Source organism: Orycteropus afer, unplaced genomic scaffold (genome assembly GCF_000298275.1).
Source record: "Orycteropus afer afer isolate SDZICR_OR568_19922 unplaced genomic scaffold, OryAfe1.0 scaffold00359, whole genome shotgun sequence".
Lineage (NCBI taxonomy): Eukaryota > Metazoa > Chordata > Mammalia > Tubulidentata > Orycteropodidae > Orycteropus > Orycteropus afer.
The window spans coordinates 2271552-2294112 of record NW_006921946.1 but is presented as its reverse complement, the minus strand read 5'-3'; the positions used below and the strand labels follow the sequence as shown (position 1 = coordinate 2294112).

General features: G+C 41.8%; 1 protein-coding gene across 1 annotated transcript in view; it reads right to left on the bottom strand.

Annotated features, from left to right (window-relative positions):
* The window catches only part of TSPAN12 (tetraspanin 12), a 92622-nt gene that overhangs the window by 66627 nt on the left and 3434 nt on the right, over window positions 1–22561 (bottom strand). The window contains exons 2-3 of the mRNA XM_007952811.2: window positions 9152–9234; window positions 6912–7047 (exon numbers count right to left, since the gene is read on the bottom strand). Of these exons, the coding sequence (XP_007951002.1) occupies window positions 6912–7047; window positions 9152–9234 (219 nt within the window). The remainder of the gene's footprint in view (window positions 1–6911; window positions 7048–9151; window positions 9235–22561) is intronic.

Sequence of the window (22561 nt, the reverse complement as noted above, 5' to 3'; positions counted from 1 at the left end):
TAATGATTTTGAGTTTTGTTCCATATTGTTCTCTACATTGGATTTAAAAAAAAACAAGAAACACCTTGCCATGGAGTCAATTCTGACTCAGTGACCCTATGGGACAGAACAGAACTGCCCCTTAGGGCAGCAATCTTTACGGAAACAGACTGACTGCCACATCCTTCTCCTGAGGGACTGCTGGTGGGTTTGAACCTCTGACCTTTCGGTTAGCAGCTGAGGGCTGAACCATTGTACCACCACAAAACGAAGACGCAGACATTAAAATCTCTTGACTTATAATAAAAGTGAAAGAAACTTCCCCTTTCCAGAGGGCTGGTCTTCAACACATGCAGGTGTTCCTGACCTGATTTCTGACCTGCGCTTGCCCGTTCGCAGCCTGCCAGCAGCTGAGCATACATGTATCTGCATCACTCTGACTAACGATCTCCCGATGGCAACATTCAGCTGTTGTCGCCAGTGGAAACAGGTCTGTTCAATCTGTTTACATTCCCCTGAGCTGGCACTGCCTCCCTAATGCCTGTGTTAATAGCAAGGTGGAACTGCAATAACAAACATATCTCATTCCGTCTACAGCTAAAAGTCTTTGGAAGTACCCATCTAAAGCCCAAAACCAATTTCCATTTAGCTTCAATTTCTCTTTTAACGAGAGAAGGAGTTTCTACTACTGAAATTACCTTGGAAGTCATAGCATACTCAGGTTTATTTGCCTACTCTTTTTGGCTTGTTTCTCCAATAAAATGAGAATCAAATTCTTCTTAATCCCCTCATACAGGGATAGAAAAGTTTTTGTTCTACGACAGTTTCACGTTTATTAAGGACAAATATAATTAGAGTAAGGTTGTGAGAATTAGCAAATAAGATACAGGACACCCAAATAAATATGCACTCCAGATAAACCACCAATACTGTTCTAGTGACAGTATGTCCGAAATGTTGCATGGGGTGTACTTGTACAAAACAGTATCTGTTACTTACCTGAAATGCAAAATTAATTGGATTTCTTTATTTCATTTGGAAACTAATGACTTGCAGGTATAATGCAATAAAAAGGGCACATTTATGATCAAAGTTCACAAGAAATGTTTTCTGTTCTCCAAAAGGTGGCTTCTTAGTTTACAGAGATTTCTGGGGGAGATGGGGTGATTGTAATGAGCTGGTTGGAAGCTCTCTCACTTTTTCCTTGACAGTCTGATGAATAAACACATTTTGACTCCTGCTCGAACAGCATCAGAGCCCAGCTGCAAACCTTGTTTTTAGTAATTGTTTGAAATGTGGTGGCTTTCAGAGATACTGGTTGATCTTTTTTTTTTAAAAAAAAAAAAAAAAAAATGGTTATTTCCCCCTAACCTTTACAGGTTTTAAAAGTGAAACAAGATCTGGAATGCAGATAAACAGGTGGGATTGAGTGCACTCTGCTTGCTTCAATATTTACATCCAAAATCAAAGAACTTCCTAAACTAAAAAAAAAAAAAAAAAAAAAAAAAAAAAAAAAAAAAAAAAAAAAAAAAAAAAAAAAAAACTAAACTAAAAAAAAAAAAAAAAAAGATAAACTAAAAGGCACAAAAAGAAGAGCCATGAAGTTGTCTTGCAAATATTTTCCTTAGACCTAACAGTGTTACATTTTACATTAGTTTCGTGTTTAACAAGCCTAACAAGCCTTAGCAAGCTTAAACCTGTGAGCCTAATTCTGCCTCACAGCCAGACTCCTCCTTTAAAATCTCACTCTTCACTGAATTCCAGGAACCATCCTTAAATTGATACACTTCTTGGCCCTGCTCTCACTGTTCCAATTTCCTGACCATTATTCAATTTAATAATCAGTTATTAAAGCTATGGGTAAGGAGAATGTTTCATATGATCAACTTGTTTAGAGTCTGGAAGTCTGGGCTGATTATAAAAATATTAAGTGTGTAATAAGAGCAACACACTTCAAAAATTGAGAAGAGTCTGGTAGAGACAACAGTAAAAGCCCAATTAGCACATGGGCGTGGTACTCAGAAAAACCAAGGTCTGAATATGAACTCTACCAACTATTGCTGAGTGACCTTGGACAATTACTGACGCTCTCTGAGCTTCTTTTATTATAATTATCAGCTAGGTCAGAGAATCACTGTCAGGTTTAAAATGAAAGATCATACGAAAAAATGTTTTATATAATGTAAGACATGTCAATAGGCACTTTGGAAAAGGCAGCAATCAATCACAGAGGTAAAATAAACAGTGACATTGTTACAAATAGGTTGTCTGGAACCGAACTCCCGTGGTCTGAATTGCTCAGGCAAGTCAACTAACCTCCTCTCCCTCATTTCCTCATCTCTATTATGAGAATAATAATGGCGTCTATCTCATTAGAATCACCAAAAGGATAAAATTTATTAATTCAAGGTAAGCTCTTAAAACAGGGTCTAGCACACAGTAAGCACCAGAGAAATGGTAACTCTTTTCATCATCATCATCATTAGTATCATTTCAAGAGGTAGCATTTCAGACAAGCCTAAGTGAGCTGACAGTACGTCAATGAATATATTAAAACCAAAAATCAAACTCACTGCCATCGAGGCAGATCCAACTCAGCAACCCCTCCTTGGGTTTTAGAAGCAGTATCACTATGGAAGTAGATTGGCCAATCTGCCTTCTGAGGAGGGGCTGGTGGGTTTGAACTGCCAGCCTTCTGGTTAGCAGTCAAGTGCCTTAGGCACTACGCCACCAGAGCTCCTAAAAAACGCACTGCCATCGAGTTGGTTCCGACTCATAGCAACCCTTATTTGGGATTCTGAAGCAGTATCTCTACAAAAGTAGATAGCCCAATATTCCTTCCAAGGAGTGGCTGGTGGGTTTAAACCACCAGCTTTCTGGTTAGCAGTCAAACACCTCAGGCACTATGCCACAAATACTTCATTACCCAAAGTCTTGGAACAGAGGAGTTATATGATCATGGTTGCATTTGATCAATCTAGCAGCATTGGTTTTGGGTACACTAGAGGAAAAGAAGAGAAGCACCTGACTGACCAAGACAGCAGGACAGCCTGAACCTGGGCATTCCAAAAGAGAATAGAAAAGATGGGGCGGGTTCCCAAGATTATAGAACCAGAAACTACAGGGCTTGGCAAATTTTAGAGGTAGGAGCTTTAGAAAGGAAGTCAGAGAAGAAATGCCCTGAGAAGCTGACGCACCCACATCCTCTATGGAAATACATCCTTTGGAGCAATTGACCCCGGGGTACCAGAGGGGCAACATTCCCACGGAGGAAATGCAGGATACACAGGAGTGCATAACGGCGGTGGGAGGTGGGTTTGTTCTTGGGCTGGGAGGGGAGGAGTGAGTCTGGGTTAGGGTTGGGGATGGTAAATGGGGAGTGAAACTAAATGCACACGTAATGTTGAATGTACAACAAACTGCTCTGTAAACTTGCACCTAAAGCACAATTATTAAAAAAAAAAAAAAATTTAAATGCATATGGGCTGATAGGTAACTGGGAGCAGAGACCACAGATCAACCTATAGCAATGGAGAAGCTGAGCTGAGTCTAGACTGAGAAAGCTTAGAAACTTACCAGGAGAAGAGAGGCAGCCAAATGGGAATGGAGGATGAGCTCCCACAGGCTGTCAACAGGAAAGAACAATCAAGATGCAGACAGGCAGCCACAGACACCCAGAAGAGCATGGTGCAAAAAGATGCTTCATATAAGAGAGGGATCAACAAGCAAAGGGGATGGCGGGAAAAAGTACTACTGAGTATACACATCATCCTCCCAGAGGCTGCAGTGACCTTGGGGCCGAGCTCAGAGCTCCTCCTTTCTGGCCTCACTGCACCCACTTAAACCCCATCATGTTGTTGTTGTTGTTGTTATGTGTGGTCGAGTCGGCCCCCACTCAAAGCGACCCCTCCTTGGATTTCCAAGGCAGTATCACTACAGAAGTAGATTGCCCAACCTTCCTTCCAAGGAGTGGCTAGTGGATTTGAACCTCCAGCCTTCTGGTTAGCAGTCAAGTGCCTTAGGCACTATGCTACCAGAGCTCCTAAACCCTATTCCAGGTCTTATCAAAGAGTAGTTGCATTGTCTGTCTGTCACCCACACTAGGATGAGGGCAATAACCAGTAGTCCATACGAGCTCAATAAGTGTTTGAAGAATAAATGAGTAAGTGTCCCCTAGTCACCTCTGTATCATAAGGCTCTTTACAGCATCACAAACCAGACTTTGTTCACAAGACTCTATGGCTCATCCTGCCTTCCAATAGCAGTCCAAATGACTTTGTCACCTTACTCTATTAGCATTTAATCAGCTAGCAAAATGAATCAATGATTTTCTTAAAAATATTTGTGGTTACACAAAGTACCCCTACTCTCTGCCTTACCCTAGTCTCTCAACCAGGATCCATCCAGAGTGGTACAAGTTTGTAAGAAGGGGGCAGAATAACAGTCACACTTAAATTGGTTGTATAAATGGGATACTATTTTAAGGAGCTCTGGTGGCACTGTGGTTAAAGCATTTGGCTGTTAACCAAAAGGGTGGCAGTATGCACCCACCAGCCACTCCACAGGTAAAAGATGAGGCCGGCTGCTTCCTTGCAAAGCCAATGGGGCAGTTCTACTCTGTCCTATACGGTCACTATGAGTCAGAATCAACTAGATGGCAGTTTGTTTTTTGTTTTTTTTTTTTTAAGATTGTGTTTTTCAGAAAGAATTCATAGATTTTGTTTAAAAGTCTGAAATATATTTCCATCCATCCAAATTACAGAACTTTCATAGAAAGTCCCTTAGTGTGTATTTAAATTATTGCCCCAATAGCTTACATTGGAAAGATTTCAAAACCTTCCACTGTTCTCCTTTTCACTGGGTACCCATAGAGAAAGAAAGAAGACAGTGGACATGCTCCCCCTCTCTGAGCGTGGTTTGTTTTCTAGGGCATTTTGTTTGCCACTCATGGGCCTCAAGGGCTATCCTAAAAGCAGCTTAGTAATGCATCAGCACCGGTTGTTGCTGTGAAGTTCAAAGCCTTAGTTCAGCCTCACACCAAGATTCTGCTTTAATTGGCTCCGGGCAGGAGCCAGTCAAGCACTGGTGTGCAGGAGCCGCTCCTGGGAGTTGATTTATGCTCATCTCTTCCCAGCTCCAACCCACAGTCAGTAATGTTGTGCTGGTAGTTTGAAATTGACCATGCTGGGAGAATTGACTCCATGGAAACCCTCAAATGTAACAATCAGCGCTTTTCCTCCCCCAGAGCGCCAGGTTACCAGTAGATAATTTTTTTTTTTAAGTTTCTATGTAAAATTTTAAGGCGCTCTGGTGGTGTAGTGAAAAAGGCATTTGGCTACTAACCAGAAGGTCAGCAGGTCAAACCCACCAGCTGCTCCACAGAAGGAAAGTGGGTCAGTCTACTTCCATAAAGATTTACAGCCTCGGAAACCCAATGAGGGTCGCTTTGTTGTTGTTGTTATGTGCCGTCGAGTCAAACCCGACTCATAGCGACCCCTCCTTGGGTTTCCGAGGCAGTATCACTACAGAAGTAGGATTGCCCAACCTTCCTTCCGAAGAGTGGCTGGTGGGTTTGAACTGCCAGCCGTTTGGTTAGCAGGCAAGTGTCTTAGCCACTATGCTACCAGAGCTCCCATGAGGGTTGCTAGGAGTCGGGATTGACTGGATGGCACTGAGTTTGATATTGGTTTGTGTAAAATTAACATGCAGCCAGGGTTAAAAATTAAGGCAAAGAAAGGATTATGCGTACAGAATTAATTTTTCGGGAGTCTTGTGTCCTCAATGGAGCCCTGGTGTCACAATGGTTAAGCACTTGGCTGCTAAACAAAAGCCTGGCAGTTTGAGCCTACCAGGCACTCCACGGAGGGGAGAAAGGGCCCAACAATCTGAGCCTGTAGGGATTACAGCCAAGGAAACCCTATGGAGCAGTTCTACTCTGCCCTCTCAGGTCGCTGTGTGTCAAAATTGACTCACTGGCACAAAACACCAATAACGTGTCTGCAATAATGTGTTAGCCTCACTAGCTGGTACCATGAGCACACAGTATATCATACAGTCATGTTCCTCTCAAAATTAGTATGTAAGCTGCATTTTCAATTAACACAAATTTTTAAGGTTAAAAACTTTGCTAATTTTTTAATGAATCACAGATTTCAGAATGAGAATTTGGGTGCCATAGGGAATTTAAGACATAACTTAGTCTAACTCTTTTAGAATTAAAAACAGTAAGATTATAGAAACTGCTTGCTTGTACCCAGTAAACTGTGTAAAGGCAGGGCCAGGACCATGTCCGATGACCTCACCACCTGGATTTCTACATGCATTTCTATAGTGGGTTTGTTTTAAACAAAAGAAAAATGAAACATAGTTCCATTATGACTTCTAAATTCTAGTCTTCAGGGTCTTTTAGAGTGGTTATAAGGCCCCTGAGACTGGAAAGAGTTCAGGCTTTCAAACAGAAATTTTAACTTGTAGCCCTGAGTGAAATAATTAAATAACATGCACGTTTCCATCCCTCACAGTCTGAGTACAGGAAATACTTGTATTGAAATCATCTTTCATGGAAAGAACACTTCTCTTGTCACAGGATGCTGAACAATTACCCCTAGATTAGAAGACCGCTATCACAGTCCCCAGGGAGCCCTGGTGGCGCGGTGGTTCAGCACTAGGCTGCTGACTGAAAGATCGGCAGTTCAAACTCACCAGCTGCTCTGTGGGAAAAAGATGCGGCAGTCAGCATCCATAAAGATGATGGCCTTGGAAACCCTATAAGGCAGTTCTACTCTATCCTACCGGGTCACTGTGAGTTGGAATTGACTCAATGGCAGCAGGTTTTTTTGGATCACAGTCCCCTAACCATGTGTCTTATAGAAAATAACACATTACTGGTTGGTCTTTTTAACAATAATAAAGGGAAGATAGAAACATCATACCCATGCAAGAAGCAACAGGTTTCTTTTTACTGTTCCACAATATCCTAACATCCCCACAATGATCAGGAAACAGCAAACAGCAATCATAACAGGATGCACCACAGGAAAGTAGGTCAAGATGACAGCCTCCTCCACCCTGAAAGAACAACATTGCATTACAAACAAAAACGGAGTCAGAATATGCCCAAGTCATAGCACAAGAAAAAACCGTGATCTGTTATTAGTAACTCTTTACATCATCATGCCTCAAAGCTGGGACAGCTGTTTTCAAAATAACTATACCATTATGTTTTTGTGTTTTTGCTTGCGCCTCTTATTTTTGTTTTTGTATGATTGATTTTTCCGTACAAGTGGCAGAACTCTGTTATGTAAATGAGCCAAAGATGGACTCTGTGTACTGACCACAAGTTATTTCTTCAGAACAGGCTGGGCTTGTTAGCCCAAAAAGCATGCTAGGGCCACACTCAAATTTTTGCACATCCCATTGTTTTAAAAATAGCCCAAATAAGCAGATTGTTACCAGCTAAGCCCTGCCGGTTTGGCATGCCCCATGAAACTGCATTCAACATCTGCTAGCCTTAGATAAGATAAAAGCCTGTAGTTATAAGGGTCCTGAGTTGCTGCTGTCCATGGAGCTCTCAGACACAGACTCTCTTCCTTGCTACAGAAGGCCACGGCTTACACAAGCCTTTGCCTCCCTCCACCCACCCCTTATTCCACCCTCCCTTCTCCTCTTTGCTAGGAGTTTCCTTCCCTCTTCCGTTCTGCTGGCTCCGAGTGCTCAGCTAGACTCTGTAAGACTTGTGGGAGACTACCCTCTATATGTCCTCAGCCCAAATAAACAGTTTGTTGTGCAAAGCTGCTACCTCAGGGTCATTGATATCTTTTTCTATGGTCAGTCCTGAACTCCCTTGAGCTCACTCCACATCCCTATCAACCCATTTAAAATATAGGATAGCCAAAAGAATCCCAAACCCACCACCATCGAGTTTTACTCATTGCAACCCTATAGAACAGAGTAGAACTGTCCTATAGCGTTTCCAAGGCTGTAAATCTTTACAGAACCAGACTGCCCCGTTTCTCCTGTGAAGTAGCTGGTGCATTTGAATCACCAACCTTTTGGTTTGTAGTCAAACATTAAACCTCTGTGCCACCAGGGCTCCTATAAGGAGTGGATCTACTGTTAGCTCTGAAATCCCAGCCTGAGTAAAGTATGAGACCTTTGCTATGTCCCAGCTGAGAGGAATGTCCCTCTTCTTCTGATTTGGGACGCCATGTGTAGCCCCTTCCTTCTCCCTGACAACTGGTCCTCCCCAAAAACATGGGAGGCTGCTCTGCAGAGGAAAATCTGTTTCTTAAAAGAAAGAGGAAAGGAAAGAGATGATTTTTGGACCTTGTGGAAAATTCATTTTGAAGAACCATCAACATGGGAGTAAGAGTAATAAGAATAACAAAAAAATTCCATTCTTAGTGGCATACTCAGCTCCATTGTGTTAAGGGCTTTATAGAAATGTAGCTAATTCAAAGTGATATAAATTACAATTGCCATTCAGAGATGAACAGACTGAGGCTAAAAGAAGTTAAGTCATCTGCCCCTTGTGATGTTCATGGACCAACTCTTGCAACTAAATAAGAGAATGTTTGGTTTTCAATATGCCAGAATTATCAAGGTAAAAATAATCTGATAATGATTTTTCAGAGAAAAATAGTGGAAATAAACAGCTAGCCTTTATGCACAAATATGACACTAGGACACATAGTCAAGAGTACAGGTGCCTGGTGTTCCCACACCCAGAAATGTACTTAGAAACCTGCTGCCCTCTGCCCCTCTCTAAGACTGTTGTTGTTGTTGTTGTTGTGTGCCATCAAGTCAGACCCGACTCATAGTGACCCCTCCTTGGGTTGCCAAGGCAGTATCACTACGGAAGTAGATTGCCCCATCTTCCTTCCGAGGAGTGGCTGGTGGGTTAGTAAACCAAAACCAATACCAAACTCACTGCCGTCGAGTCGGATCCAACTCACAGAGAACCCTCCTTGGGTTTCCAAGGCCATATGACACACCTTCATGAGAATGCTAGAAAACGCAAGTGTCCACAAGAAAGGTACCCATGGGCAGGAACAACTTCCCAAATGATGATGGAATGGCGCTCCCACCTAAACAGCTGAGGGCAAAGTTACTTAAAAAACAGATCTGAAAAAGCCTAATGAAAGATAAATGAATCATTAATTATGAAGCCTACCTTGTTTCTGCAGTTAAAGTCAGAACATTATTTAGGTAGTCCCTCATCCAAGCAGAAACTGCCAGCACACTGATGGACATTAACTGGGGAAAGAAAAATACAAACTGGTTGGTTAACAAGGATTTATGCAACATCTACTCAGGATTAACAACCAAAACTTTAATGATTTTCATTATATAATCTTTATGATTTACCACCTATTAAAATTTACTACTACTATAAATATTTGCCCTTCCTTTTCGTAATCGTGCCATAGTCACTAAACAGAAGCCCACTAAATAGGATACAGAGAAATTACACTATAAAGTGGCTAATTCCAGTTTCAGGACAGGAATGATTCAAGATAAGGAAGCCACAGGGCAACTAAATTATCAAGTGCACAAGATGAGCTTAGAAGATGTCATACTTGCTAGCACAGAAGCAATGAAATACTACTGAGGTGGTCAAAAAGACGCAAGGCTAACTTGAAATAGCTTTTTATTGGCTAAAGATCAGACAGTCTGTGAATCATAACAATAGTAATGAATGATTTGAAACATATCACATAGGATAAAATCTGAAAACTTATAATTAAGCAAAATTCATTGATCACTTCTGTAGGAGGTTAAGATACTCAACTCTATTCAGAAAACTGATGGGAATCCAGTATCTATCTTAGCTTTCTTACACAAAATAAAGAATGAACCAAAGACTTAACAAGAGAACATTTCATGTCAAAGAATTTCTAATAAATACAGAAGGAATGATAGAGTACCACCACTCAACAACCCAACTGATGTTACGGGTCTTTCTTTAGGCAGGGATCCTCAAAGGCTGCCAAAAATGGGGAGAAAAATTTTGAACGTCAGGCTCTCTTTGAATGTCTGAACTGTACTCTTTGATCAATGGGGGCTCAACAGCTCTTATGTTGTAAATACAAAATTTCCTTTGTAATCCACTGTTTTATTTTTTCCTGTTAAATATATACAGATTCTGAAAATGGGTCCTCAGGCGTCACAACACTGCCAAAGGAATCTTTGGCCTAAAACAGGATAAGAACCTGGAACTATATAGTTCAGAGTAAAATTAGACTAGCTATTATTATCCTCAAGGAGCTCTGGTGGTTCAGTGCCTAAGGCATCTGATCGCTAACCAGAAGGTTGGCAGTTCAAACCCACCAGCCACTCCATGGAAGGAAGATAGGGTAATCTACTTGTGTAAGGACTTACTGCCTCAGAAACACAATGGGGGTCGCTATGAGTCAGAATTGACTCAGTGGCAGTGGGTTTGGTTTTTGGTATTATTATCCTCATTTCTAAAGTCAAGAACACACTGTAAACCTAATAAAAGTTACCAAGTGGGTCAGCTATGTACTAGCAAAGGACTCTGGCCCTTTTTAATTAGATCTGAGGCTATGTGTTCTCCTTCTACTTGGCTCCATGCAGACTTCCAGGCCTTCCTTCCTAGTCTGTTACACAGGCAGGAAATCTATTAACCTGATATATATTTTTTAATTACCTTGAATTCTTTTTCCACTTATAATAATTCTTTCCTATTTTCCTATCATTATCACCTTTCAAAGTAATGTCTACTCTTAGTTTCTCCGCTTTTTAATTTCTTATAGTCTGTTTAGCCAGTTTTCAATATCAAAGCTCAGAGTCTAGTGTCAATGAATTATGAGTCCTCTTTTTGTATGATGTATTTTCAGTGATCATCATTACACACAGTTATACTGAAAATGTGTATTTCTATTAAACAGAATATTCTAAGACATCTCATTCATGGCAGAATGGTTAAGAGCCTGGAGCTTTGATGTCATTCTTCCATTCAACAGATAGGTATTAATCTCTGCTTTTTGCCAGATACTGTGTGCTGTGCTAGGTTCCTGATTGGCACAAATGGTTTAGACACAACAACTAATGGAAAGGTTGGCCGTACCAGGACAGAAAGGCCTGGTGACCTACTTCCGTAAGAACAACCACTGTAAACTCTACAGAGCCCAGTTCTGCTCTGAAATGTGGGGTCACCATGAGTTGGAATCAACCCACAATGAGTTTGTTCTTTTCAGTACAACATGGTAGAGATACACTGATAAGGAAAACAGACACCATCTCTACTCTGTGGCACAGTTAACTAAGCAAAGAGGACATATATTAATCAACTCAAAACCCAAACAAAAAAAACAAAACTCACTGTCATCAAGTCGGTTCTGACTCATAGCGACCCCTCCTTGGGTTTCCAAGGCAGTATTTCTATGGAATTAGATTGCCCAGTCTTTGTTCCGAGGAGTGGCTGGTGGGTTTGAACCAGCAGCCATCTGGCTCAGAGAAATAAATATGTAACTGCATAGTGTAATAAGTGGTAGGAAGGAATTGTGCAAATTGCCATAAAACCCTATTTCAGGGATGCCTAACCTACTCCAAGAGAGCTGCAATCAGAAGGGTTGAATAAGAATATTGTAATCAGAAAAAGCAGCAAATCCTAAGGTGAAGAAAGGCAATAGGATATATTCAAGGAAGGGAAAGTAGTATGTGATGAAGAACACAAAGGTAGGATGGGCCAGAGCATAGTGAGTCTTAATGGCCATTTTAAAGACCATGGTCTTGATCATAATGCAATGGGAAGCCACTGGATCAAAAGCATTGGGTTTGAAATTCCAATTGACATTGGACATGCCATTTAATCTTTCCATAGCCTCTGTTTCCTTTATCATATGTTGTAATAGAAATAGGAGCTGTGGTGGCATAGTAGTTAAAGCATTCAACTTCTAACCTAAAGGTTGGTGGTTCAAATGTACCAGCCATCCCACAAGAGAAAAACAGGCAAGCCTGCTTCTGTAAAGATTTACAGCCTTGGAAACCCTATGGGGCAGTTCCACTCTTTCCTAAAGGTTCCCTACGAGTCAGAATCGACTCAATGGCAGCGAGGATTTATGTGACTGAAAACAGAGTAAGAGTTTATATTACCTATTATTATCTCAAGGAGCTCTGGTAGCATAGTGCCTAAGGCACTTGACTGCTAACCAGAAGGCTGGCAGTTCAAACCCACCGGCCACTCCTCAGAAGGAAGATGCGGTAATCTACTTCTGTAGTGATACTGCCTTGGAAACTCAAGGAGGGGTCGCTATGAGTTGGGTCCGACTCGACGGCACAGAACAACAACAACATTATTATCTCAAGTCACTTTTTTACCTAGAGCTTTCTCCTAACCTTTCTCTGTCAGTTTAAGACACTAGTCTACTCTGCTATCCGTTCAGAAATGAAAACTTGCACATTTGAAGATCTATCAAATGACAGAGGGATCAAACTCTGTGACCTCTCCACCTCCTAAACCCCCATGCCATGCTCGATATCGAGATCTCTCAAACTGAACCCGTCATTCCCCTCAAAGCCCGCCTGCCCCTTCTACCATTTTTCCTACTTCAGTAAGTGGCATCATCAATGCCTCAATCACACAAACTGACAAGCTGGCAGGCAACCTGACCTCCTGCTTCTTCCTCAGCCATACTCTGAGTTAGTGTCAAGTCCTATCAATTGTTCCTGCAAGGCCTCTGGTGAAGTCTCCCCTTTTCCTGTCTTTTCTGGCTCATTCAGGCCCTCATCCTCTCTTGCCAGGCAATCACAATCATCTTATAATAGAACTCTCCATCTCACACATACCCCCTCGAATTCATCCTGCAGTACTTTCATAAAACAGATCCCATTACTCCCCTGCTGATAATGTGCTATCATGTGGTGGTGGTGTCAGATGCCACGGAGTTGGGTTCTGACTCGTGCCAACCCCATGCACAGTGGAGCAAAATGCTGCCCAGTCCTGCACCATCCCATGGCCAGTCATCAATCAGACCATTGTGATCCATCAGCTTGTAACTGGCTGATTCGCAAAAGTCGATTGCCAGGCCTTTCTTCCTAGTCTATTTAGTCTGGATGCTCTGCTGCAACCTGTCCAACATCATGGAAACACACAGGCCCCAGTGACAGATGAGGTCTGCAAGGAGGTGCACTGGCCAAGAACCAAACTCAGGTCCCCCACATAGAAAAGGGGAATTCTCCCACTGCCCCTTTATCCCTCTTCCCTCAGCTCTCTCCTAGGGAATAAAACTAAAACTTTTTAGTAGGCTGCACAAAGGCTTTTGCAGTCACCCTTTAACCTCTCTTCAACACTGTTTCCTGCAAGCTCCTTCCCACACACATTGTATGCGGACCACAAACAACTACTTGCATTTTTCCAAAAGGCACCACACAGATCTCCCAATGCCTCTGTGCTTTTTGCTCAGTGCCTCTATGTGGTTTGCTCTGCCTGGGGTGCCATCCCACCCCAGCCTTCCCCTAACCACCCCCCCAATCACTCAAGTAACCTCTACCAAAACTTAAAGGCCAGTTCAAATACCAGCTATAGTGTAAAGACTACCTCCCAACTCCCTCCTTAGCCACGGGCCTCCTCTTCCTCAATATCATTTGTACAGACCTATAGAACAATTCTCACATTTCCCATTTTTATCCAACCAAAAGGCTGGTGGTCCAAACCTATCCAATGTGCCATAGGAAAAAGGCATGGAGATGTGTTCCCACAAAGACTCAGCCTTGAAAACCTATGGGGCATTCTACTCTGTCACATGGGCTGCTGTGAGTTGAAATTGACTCAAGGGCACCTAACAACATCATCTCACTCCACTAGGCTCCTAGGTGGCACAGTCTGGGCTCAACTACTAACCCAAAGGTTGGCCGTTTGAACTTATCCAAGGGTACCACGAAAAAAGGCCTGCTAATCTACTTCCGTGAACATTACAACCAAGAAAATCCTATGGAGCAGTTCCACTGGTAAAACACAGGGTTGCCCGGAGTTGAAACTGACTCTCTCAATGGGTTTGGTTTGGCTTCACCTCTTCCCAAAAGAATTGTTACCTCCTTGAGGGCACAGACCATCGCTTATTCATCTTTCTAGGCCCATCATGTAGTAATGTACCAGCCCAGTCCTGCAGCTTAATACATTTTAGATGGCTAAATTAAAGAATAATTAAAGAGAGATGGTTTTAAATGAGTAGATGAGCTAACTATCAGAGATCCTTAACAAAACTGGGAGATGCTTGAATAAGAGCTAGGTTTTCTATCACTGGAAATGTTTCAGTAGAGAGACGCCTGCATTATGACTGCCTCAAAGATTCATAGAGTAGGTTAGAAACTGGGTTAGTTTTTTCTCAAAAGTCCTTTAAATGACAAACTTTGGGTTTTACTCTGCCCTGTTGCTCTATTTTTTATTTTTTTTATAGGAGTGAACCCAAGCATTGCAGCTGTGCACAGAGTATTAGTCAAAATAAATAATATCAGTGCAAAGCCTTATCCTACAGTCAACAAGTACGTCTGAGAATAAACTGCCTTTCCTCACGGCATCAATTCCAGCAGCATTAAATGTATGAGGACAGTTTCATTCTCAAAGAGTGATTTTACCCACTGGGTTGAGCCAGTGATAACAGTAACAACAGAGTGTGTGCCCACAGCAAGAAATGAAACAAAAATGAGAACAGGTCACCCCAGTAACCAAGCCTGGTGGTATTAAATCTAGACATGCAACTGAAGTGAGTAATTCAGGACTCCTTACGGATAATGGCATTTTCTGCTAATTTTCCAAATTAGTTACGAAAATAATCTTTCAACGGTGACTCACAATGACTAACTTATGAGGAACATTGCAGTTACCATATGTAATTAGGTTTATTGTTCCTTACACTGACTTCCATACTGCAAAATGTTATTTTAAGCTTAAGGAACTAGTTAGAAGACAACACAAGTATTACTTTACAGAAATATATTTAATATACTACCTACAGGAGGACATTTAACTCATCCTGCCTTACAAAACATTCAGAAAATGCTAGCCCTCAATCAACATTTAGAAACATGAAATGTGTGTGTTAGGGTCATACTCTGGTTCTGCTAGATTCTAATGCAAAAACAAGTCTGTTTTCTAAATCAGAATTGTACATATGTATATATATACATATATGAAAATTCTCTAAATTTACTATCAAACATATAGTTTGCTCAAAATAGTAAGATCACAGTCAAAACACAAGCTTTAAAATATTTCAAATGTCTGCCATACATTAACACATAATCTCACACAAGGTGACAGTGACATAAACAATTTCTGTTCAAGAATGACAGATACCTAAAAGCACCTATCTGAACTTTTCCTTTCATGTAAAATCTGTTATCAAAAACTAGAATGTAAAGGAGAGGTCTGCATCTTAGTTACAGTCCTGTCTCTACAAAGAAAAGTTGCACGAGTAATTCAAACTTTCGGAACTTATCCTGCAAACAGAGAAACTGGACTAGAAGCTATTTCATTTTTTTTTTTCTTCTTAAAAAAAAAAAAGGATTCAACTTGTTCTTTATTAGCATATAAAGGTAAGATCTACCACTTGTAAAGGTAAGATGTGTCAGTTTGTCACACAGGCCATGCCCATGCTAGAATAATATCCATTCCTAAGTGTATCTTTAAGTCCAATTTGTAAGTAAGCCGGAGCAGGCACATACAGTTCTTCTTTGACCTTTTTCAATGATTTAGAAGATGACTGTGCTGAAGAGTTTTTTCACTAGGAGTTGGTTCAATCATTTCAAAGTGAGGAAAAATTTACGTAAGTTTAAAGGACAAGTACAAGTTGTCTGTAAGTCGGATGCTAGTAACCTGGGGATCTACTGTACTGTGATTGCTTACAAGTTTTTATGATGCTGGAAGGAGCTCTGGTGGTGTAGTGCCTAAGGCACTTGACTGCTAACCAGAAGGCTGGCAGTTCAAACCCACCAGCACTCCTGGGAAGGAAGGTTGGGCAATCTACTTCCATAGTGATACCTCCTCAGAAACCCAAGGAGGAGTCTCTATGAGACAGCACATAACAACAAAAACAGTATGATGCTGGAAGCTATGTCACTGGTATTTCAACTACCAACTGGATCACCCCTGGTGGACAGGTTCAGCAGAGCTTCCAGACTCAGACAGACTGGGTTTCAAGAAAGGCCTGGTGATAAACTCCAAAAATTAGTCAATGAGAACCCATGAACCCCAACAGAACACCGACTTGCTTGCTTTGGACGTGTCATCAAGAGCGAGTGGTGGCTGCAGGAGGACATCAGTTTGGTTAAGCAGAGGGCCAACGAGGTGAGGTGACATGGACTGGCGCCACAGCTATAGGAGGGGCTCTAACCTGCCAGCAAGGGTGAGGGTGATGCAGGTATGGGCAACATTTCATTCTCTTGTACATAAGGTCGCCATGAGACACAGGTGCTGTGACAGCAGCTCTCTATCTTTCTAAAAGAAAGCTCACTCCTCGATTACCTGGGGGTGGGCAGCCCCGTGTAAGTCCTGCCTAGTCACATACCTGCTTTCTGTTTCTGTGCCTGTTCCCCTCTGCCTTTTTCTCAGTTCATGTCTCACCAGCCCCACTTCCACCACAGATGAGCAGCAGAAAAGAGAAAAAGTGGATAACATTATTGGCTAATTCTAGAAAAAACAGACAATGTGAATGATGGCTGAAATGAGGTCTGATGATGATTTGTGAGTTCACCTACACATTGAAGTGCACCAATTAGAGCTGCATACACCAGGGGCACCCGGGAACTAGCTCATTATCTGTTCTTCTGATATAGTGTTTAAAGAGCAACATGGTGCCCAACAGATAGGGTAACCATACATCCTGGTCTGACCAGGACAGCTCCACTGTAAGCCTGTGCTGTCCTGGTGTATTATTAGTAGATATTCCCTCCACTTTACTCTCAAAATTATCTGGTTTAGATGATAAATTATATGGTCACCATACAGACCCAGCAGATAACAGAAGGAAGGGTAAAATACTGCCCTCTAACCTGAGCAGTCCAACTATGGTAGCCTCCAGCCCACCCCCACCTAGCTTGTGATTGTTCTCTGAGTGGGGGTGGGTAAACGAGGGCCTCCTGCTCCCATCTATAGCAGGGATGCACTCCAAGGAATCCTCCATGGACTTGTTCTCAAAAAGCATTCCTTAGGAAGCATGCAAAGGCTTGAGTGTCGACTCAGTGGAGAAACAACGGATAAAAAGGTGTTACCAGTTTTGTCCCTGAGACTAAAGGAATTTATCATGGTTAAAAGTTCAAGAAAATGTTTATGCCATTCACAATGTGAAGGGGGGTGCATCAACTTTAAAAGTAGTATGGTTTAAACCCACCACCCCCTCCTCAGAAGGAAGACTGGGCAATCTACTTCTAGTGATACCACCTCAGAAACCCAAGGAGGGTTCGCTATGAGTCGGATCAAATTCAACAGCAGTGAGTTTGCTTTTTGGCTTTCTTACAGAAATGCCAGGACTACTGGTGGTGCAGCGGTTAAGCACTTAGCTGCTAACCAAAAGTTAGATGGTTTGAACCCACCAGCAGCGCTACAGGAAAAAGATGAAATGGTCTGCTTCCATAAAGATGGCAGCCTTGGAAGTTCTCTGGCACAGTTCTACTCTGTCCTATTGGGTCTCTATGAGGCCAAATTGACTTGATGGCAATGGGTTTTTCTTGTTTTGGTATAGAAATGCTGTGTGAAAGCAAACCTCAACTTGCCAAGAATCTTGGATTTTATTTTCAGGGTCTATATATGTCAAACATCTGAGTTTCACTAGAGGTGGCCAGAGAAAAACAAACATAATACTGAATCTTCTGTTGCTTCATTGTGGTAAAGTTTGTGTGTCAAGTTGGCTGGTCCTGGTTGAATGGCTGAGCAGCTGAATAGTTACTCCCCATTGTGAGATTGGTAATTAACTCCATGGTAGAATCTATTGGAGCAGCTGAGTAGCTGTTTTTGGGTATGTGGTCTGCTTCCTATATATAAGAAACAGCTTTGGGAATGGTCTCTAGCTTATGGCATGCTTGAATCCTGCACACAGCCAAGTTGTTGTTCAGTAGCCTGCCGTGGTCTGCCAACCTTGGAACTTTTAATGGACTTGAATTAATGGCCTGCCATGTGGTTTGGTAACATCAGGACTGTGCCTTTTTACTTGTCAACCTTGGGCTTGTCAGTCTCAGCAGCCAGCAGCTGTCTGAGTGAAGAAATGCCTCTAGCTCCAGTGGGCTGGGAGCAGGAGGCAGAGCTGAAGCCCTAGGTGGAGGGGCTATCACCCAGCCCCTAGAGCATGGCATTTTGAACTAGGACTTAAAGCCTCCAAACTGTTGGAGAATAAACTCCTTTTTGTTCAAGCCATCCTATTTGTGGTCTATTCCTGTCAGAGTAGTACTAGGGAATCAGAATATTCATCTACTTTGCATTTTCCCTAAAAGTGTCACCTAGACTTCCTGTGCCCTTTTTAGACTTTTATTTGTAAGTTTACTTTCACATTTAATCAGAGTACCAGTACCAGCTGTCATCAAGTTGATTCTGACTCATGGCAACATCATGTGTGTCCAAGTAGAACTGAGCTACAGAGGGTATTCAATTATGGATAATTCTGGAAATAGATCACTACACTTTTCTTCTGAGGCATCTCTAGGTAGACTTGAACTACCAACCTTTTGGTTAGCGGCAGGCACATTAACCATGAGCACCACACAGGGACTGGTTAATTAGGGGAATTCCTCTGGATCGCTACCATCTGGAGTAATGTAAGTGAAAGATGTGATTCTAATCTGATTATCTGAGAAACGAGGGTTGGAAATTACACTTCCATAAAATAATAAAAATACATGTATTTGAGGAATGTTATGTTAACCGATTTTAGGAATTGTAAGGAGAATCTTTGTCCCTATTTGTAACATCAGACAGAAATTATCCTCTAAGAACAATAACCAGGAGCTCTGGTGGCATAGTGCCTAAGGCACTTGACTGCTAACCAGAAGGTTGGCGGTTCAAACCCACCAGCCACTCCTCGGAAGGAAGGTTGTGCAACCTACTTCCATAGTGATACCACCTCGGAAACCCAAGGAGGGGTCGCTATGAGTCAGGTCTGACTTGACAACACATAACAACAACAACAAGAACAATAACCATTCATATCATAAAGCCATAGAACTTGTCTTCACAACTGGAGGAAAGTATTCACTTACCCAAATGATACATCATTTAAACAGTAAAATTCAAAATTTTTGGTGAAAAGATAAGCCACTGCCTTGCTCCATCATGGACAGAAGGTGAATTATAGTCCCAAGGGACCTCAAGGGACAGTTTACTCATATGCACTATGTCCTATGTCCCCCTGTGGGCCCTATATCTTCCCTCTCATTACAAGCCCACAACACTCATGACAAACCTAGCAGCCCATTATCCCCCTGCCAATTCCAGTTTAGCTGTACTGAAATCACACTTCTCCATAACACAGAAGAGCCACTCAACATAATGCAAACCCACGTGACTGAATCCATGGCAATGAAGATAACATGATGCATTTGTGATCCTGAATGTGCTGAGAATTGTTTCCTGTGAGACATATGGATGTCTAGCACTTTTCAAAAAATTAAATATTCAAGTATTTATTTTAAAAATCACTCCATTTGATTTTCAACTCCCAGAACACAAAATATAATACTAGAGACTCCTAGTGTTTTCCCAATTAAGAATTATTTTTCTTTTCCCTAAAGTCCTTGTGAGACAGAGAAAGAAAGAGAGTATCCCAACAGTACAAACAGGTAAGAATGGGTCTATCAAAAATGCAGAGGGGAGAGAAAAAGGTTACAGCTTTTGAGCACACAGGTAATGAGAGCAGGTTTCTCAATCCTGCAAGAGCAAAGGGGAAAACATTTGCTCTCTCCATACCCAGGGTGAGAAGTCTGGTTTAAGAAGTAGGATTCACATGCTACACTGGTTTGTTCTACTTCTCACTCCAATGAGAACAAAAAGCAGGTACTAAAATCCTGATCCTCAAAGCGTGGGGCCAGCAGCAGCAGCAGCAGCGTGGAGGAGCTTTTTAGAAATGCAGACTACCAGGTGCAAACCCAGACCCACCAATCAGAATGCGCATTTCTGCAAGATGCTCAGGTGACTCCTGTGCACACTGAGGCTGGAGACGCACTGCTCAGAGGACTGGGGATGGGCAGGTGCAGAGCTAATCCCCTCCTCCTCAGGATGTTTACATTACCTCTCTGCTGCAAATAAACCAAAACCGTTTCCAGTAGTGTTGCTCCTGCTGCACTTGGCGGGGGAAATGAACTTTGAATCCCTGGTTTGGTATGTACTGACAAGTTATTGAACTTCTCTGGGTACAAGTTTTTTTCTTTAACCTATAAAATGAGAATTAAAAAAAAAAAAAAAAACCCAGACACTGTTTTATGGGAAAGTAGATGAGAGAGTAATGCAAGGCAGCTTAAGAATGTGCCCAGCACAAGGTGCAAAATGCTTCTGACTCAGTAATAAATGTGGGAGCCACCAACACTGCTTCATCACTCAAAGAATAGTAGCAATTTTCTCAAAGTTAGCATCCACAGTTCACACAATTCCAACAAATATTTTTGATTAGATGAAATAATCTTAAACTTCATAAGGAAAAAATAAGGAATGAAAATGCTTTAAAAGAATAAAAGGATGTATTTAACGATACTAAGAATTTAATTATTATATAGCAATAGAGGGAAGAGTTGATGCTTTTGAGTTGTAGTGTTGGAGAAGAATACTGAAAGTACCATGGACTGCCAGAAGAACTAACAAATCTCTCCTGGAAAAAGTGCAGCCAGAATGCTCCTTGGAAGCGAGAATGCCCAGACTTCATCTCACCTACTTTGGTCATGTTGTCAGAAGGGAACATTCCCTGGAGAAGGATATCAAGCTCGGTAAAGTGGAGGGTCAGCAAAAAAGGAGAAGGCCCTCAACAAGATGGACTGACACAGTGGCTGCAACAACGGGCTCAGGTATAGCAAGGATTGTGAGGCTGGTACAGGACCAAGTAGTGTTTTGTTCTGTTGTACATTGGGAGTTCTGGTAGTGTAGTGACTAAGGCACCTGACTGCTAACCAGAAGGCTGGTAATTCAAACCCACCAGCCACTCCTCGGAAGGAAGATGGGGCAATCTACTTCCATAGTGATACCGCCTTGGAAACCCAAGGAGGGGTCGCTATGAGTCAGGTCCAACTCGACGGCACATAACAATAACAACAACAATGTAGAGTCATTATGAGTTGGAGCCAACTCGATGGCACCTAACAGCAACAATAGAAACAACAGACAAACCATTGATCAACAATGATCAACAGACAAACCATTTATCCACAGACAAACTATTTAGAACAAATCCAAATGGATAGTGTGTGTATGTGTGTATATATATATACTTACATGCTGTTGTGTTGTTAGGTGCCATAGAGTTGGCTCCAACTCAGAGCAACCCTATGTAGAACAGAACAAGACATTGCTGGTCCCTCAGTAATATATTAAACAGTGTTTCACTGCTATTTATAAGGATTTCAGTGGTCAGTTTCTTAGAAGTGGATGGCCTCATCCTTCTTCCCAGTCTGTCTTAGTCTGGAAGCTCTGCTGAAATCTGTGCACCATGGGTGACCCTGCTGGTATTTGAAATACTGGTGGCATAGCTTCCAGCCTCACAACAACACACAAACCACCACAGTACAACAAACTGACAGATGAATGTTGTATGTATTTGTGTGTGTATAATTCTTCTTTCTTTTTTCACTGCTACACAGAGTAAGCACTATAAGACATTATCTATTTTGTTATTGGTGGGAGCTCTGGTAGCATAGTGCCTAAGGCACTTGACTGCTAACCAAAAGGCTGGTGGTTTCAAATCCAGCAGCCACTCCTCAGAAGGAAGATTGGGCAATCTACTTCCATAGTGATACCGCCTTGGAAACCCAAGGAGGGGTCGCTATGTGTCGGGTCCGACTCAACAGCACATAACAACATTTTGTTATTGGTGTTATCACAAACCTTTTGACATAGAAATCCCACTCTTGGAAATCTAACCCAAATGACAAAAACAATTTAAAAAGAACTCATGAGTGTACATATATTTGAATGGACACATATGGACAAGTACGGGTAAATATAACTTCAAAGGAAATAAAGAAAAATACAGAGTGATGCATACTAGGCTGTTAACATGGATTACATTGTTGTAGGAGAGGTGATGGTGGGAGAATATGGAAAAGGAGAAAACCACCACATGTGGGGAAACAGGGAAGCTCCCAAAGTAGAAAGCTAGATAAACAGGTAACAGAACACCCACACACTCCCGTGAAGTAGAAATGCAGACAACAACAATGGAATGGCATTTAAAATTCTCCAGAAACACAAAGGGCCTTGGAACAATTTCAGGAGCAAGTATTCTTAAGCAACAATGTTTCTCTCAGAAAAGCAAACTTTTTATTAAATGTTTTTATTTATCGCCTCCACACACACCAAACAGATTGTTAAGAAACTTTTCAAAGTATTAATCTGTGTTGAACAAAAAAATCTTAGTAATTCGAGGATGTA